Below are 2,877 nucleotides of genomic sequence, written 5' to 3' on the forward strand. Positions count from 1 at the left end.
GGGGAGCAGGGAGGTGGGAAAGCAAACCTACAGCTGGTTGGACTTCACATCGAGGCGGCCTCTTGCGGGACCCAAATGCTCGAACCTACTTGGGAGGAAAAAGCAAAGAAAAACTAACAATATGTCATTTGGTGCCTGCAAAAAGGAATGATGATTTCTCAAGAGGGTTTAAAGGCTCCTGCGTGGGGCTGGCTGCCAGCTGAAAGGGGAGAGGAACAGGAGAAATGAGAGCAGTAAGAAGGACCTGGCATCTCTGTTCTTAATTTATCATCATAGTAAGACTCGAGCGCGGAGTACAGCTCGGCACGCGCTCCTAAATGGATTTCCTCCGCAGCCGGGGGTGTTGCCGGCAGCGAGGGCTGTTGGACGACAAAGTGCTCCCCAGAGAGGAGCCGGTCTGACCTCGCGTGCTCAGGGAGACCTCGTCGATTTTGTAGGAAATGGAGTTGTAGTACACGGGGTTGGTGTGGCAGCTCAGGGTCACACCGGGCTGCCGCACAGCTGAGGTCTGTAGCACAGGCACGTGCAGAAGGAGGGGACCGCGGCTGCTGAGTTGGCCGACTGGCGCCGCTGCCTCTCCGCGTCCTCCTGGATCAGCGGGATGAGGTTCATCTGGCTCGTCCTGTCCTCTACGGGGAGAAAAATGGCATTGCTGCTCCGGCTGTCCTCCTTCGGCTTGAGGTGGATGTTGTTCCGGGCTCTCCTGAGCGAGGCTCGCTCCTCAGCATCCCGCCGCTCGTCCTCCGAGTTCATGGTCAGGAACCGCAGCACCACCAGGTTGAGGAAGGCGCCGATGACAGTCAGGCCCACCAGGATGTACATGAAGCTGAAAGCCACGTACGGGGGCTTCTTCTGCAAAGCCTCGTTCTTCTGCAGAGCCACAAAGTCTCCGAAGCCAATAGTGGTCAAGGTTATGAAGCAGTAGTAATAGGCATGGAAGAAAGTCCAGCCTTCGAAATAAGAGAAGGCCGCCGCGCCAATGCACAGGGTCCCCATGCAGGACAGAAAGCCGACTAGGACCATGTTCTCCATGGAGACGTTGGTTGTCCTCATGCCCAGACACTTCTTGATCTTCTTGAGCAGCAGCCGCACGACGGTGTTCATGCGCTCTCCCAGGCTCTGGAACATGACCAGCGTCAGGGGGATGCCCAGGATGGCATAGAACATGCAGAAAACCTTGCCAGCGTCTGTGCCCGGAGCGGCGTGCCCATAGCCTGCCAAGGAAAGGGGAAAGGCAGGCGTCAAGCCTTCACTGGGGTTTCCAGCAAGGCTGCCCTGGGAGCAAGAGCAGCCGGAGAATGAGGGGGAAATGGAAAATGAACCAGTAACAGATCTGCAGGCAATGCTAATGGGGCCATTGGATGCCACATCCTTTGGGATGACAGCACATCACAGGGTCATGTGGGCACAACCTCGAAAGAGGGAAGGTACCCTCCTTACAGCCCGTGAGGTCACAGAGGCCAAGAGGAGCCTAGAGCTGGACTGGGGGGGCTGCACACTTTCTGCAGCTGTCGAGCAGCAGAGGGGTGACAATGCCGTCCCAGCACCGCATCTGCAGGGAACCTGAATCCCCGCAGCGAGGGAGGATGGAGGCTCCGCAGGGTGCCGAGACCAACGGCGCCAGGTCACCCTCCGACAGGCACACGCTCAGCCAGTCCCATCCACAGCTGCCCTTGCAGGGCCATCGCTACCTCCCCCCTGGCTCCTGCCCCTCCTGTCCCCCGAGCCCTCCAGTGTCACGTCAATCTTTGACCCTCGGCTATAGGACCATTTGCTGCCTGGCCTGCCATAGGGCCCCCGCGCTATCGGGTCAGTCCCCGCAGGAGCAGCTGCGTATGGGAGGGCTTCTACAGAGCTACTTCAGGTTTACTCCAGTCTCACTCAGACCTTAAGCACCACTGGATGGCTGGAGAGGAGGGGCTGTGCTGCTTTAAATGCAGGGAAGTATTTATGCCACCACAGCCCTGACAGCCCTCATCCCAGGGACAGGGAGCTCAGGGAGGACAAGGTTGTCCTTGAACGCCTTCTGAGATTTAATTTCCCCACTTTGCTCCAAGTTTGGGAGCTGTGAGTCAAGGACACACACAATTACAGCGTGAGTCGTAATGAGGTGTTCACCGCAACCCTCCAGACCTCGGTGACTCTGCGCCCGCCTCACTGAATGATAGAAGCGGCCTCTGACCCCAGCGGATGAGTAACTGAGGCAGTGCCGGGGCACAGCGTGGGGAGTAACGGCATCCACAGGCATCCCAGCCTCTTCCAAGTTTCTGTGAGGAACTACCAGGGCTGGAAACCTCCTTTCTGAAGGCGCCCGTGAACAGCGCCGGCTCCTTCCTGCGCTGCTGCGGGGCCTTTTATCACTTTGTCCAGGTAACCACGTGACTTTTGCATTAAGATATTGGGAGGGTGGGGGAAGCCCCTTTTTTATTTCTCGGTCTTGTTCAAAGCTGTGAGTTGGCTTCACCTCTGTCTCTGCTGCCAGTGGATTTCCAGGACTCTTGGGGAAGCTGTTAGCAGGCAGGGATGGGAAGAGCAGAGGATGATAACCACATTGTCCCAAGCTTCCAAACACACCTGCTCCAGGAAACTCCTGCCATGGGACAGGGCTGGGAAGCCGAGGACAGCGTTTATCCTTGACCATGCCGTGCTCCAAACCTCAAGCAGGCAGGAAGGGACAGGTTTCTAATTGCTCTGTCTGTTCATAAACCCACGCAACCAGAAATGATAAACTTAATGCCTGCATGCCACATTTCACAGAATACAGAGCAGACATGAGACTGCAGTGGCAAAAATACCCCACTCAGCTCCAAGCTTAATAACTGGGTGCAATTAGCAGGTCCTAGGCTACAAGGTGATACAGTGACAGCGACGAGGAGG

The 2,877-nt window shown here is 56.8% G+C and overlaps 1 protein-coding gene across 1 annotated transcript; it reads right to left on the reverse strand.

Annotated features, from left to right (window-relative positions):
- Window positions 1-313: 313 nt before the first annotated feature.
- Window positions 314-1,214, reverse strand: LOC104509863 (potassium channel subfamily K member 9-like; the record flags this gene model as incomplete). The annotated part of the gene is given in 2 exon segments (XM_010151938.1): window positions 314-483; window positions 486-1,214. Coding segments are annotated over 2 exon segments (899 nt in total), but the record flags the coding sequence as incomplete, so codon positions are not given.
- Between the last annotated feature and the right edge of the window lie 1,663 nt (window positions 1,215-2,877).

Source organism: Eurypyga helias, unplaced genomic scaffold (genome assembly GCF_000690775.1).
Source record: "Eurypyga helias isolate BGI_N326 unplaced genomic scaffold, ASM69077v1 scaffold25845, whole genome shotgun sequence".
In the NCBI taxonomy this organism is placed as follows: Eukaryota; Metazoa; Chordata; class Aves; order Eurypygiformes; family Eurypygidae; genus Eurypyga; species Eurypyga helias.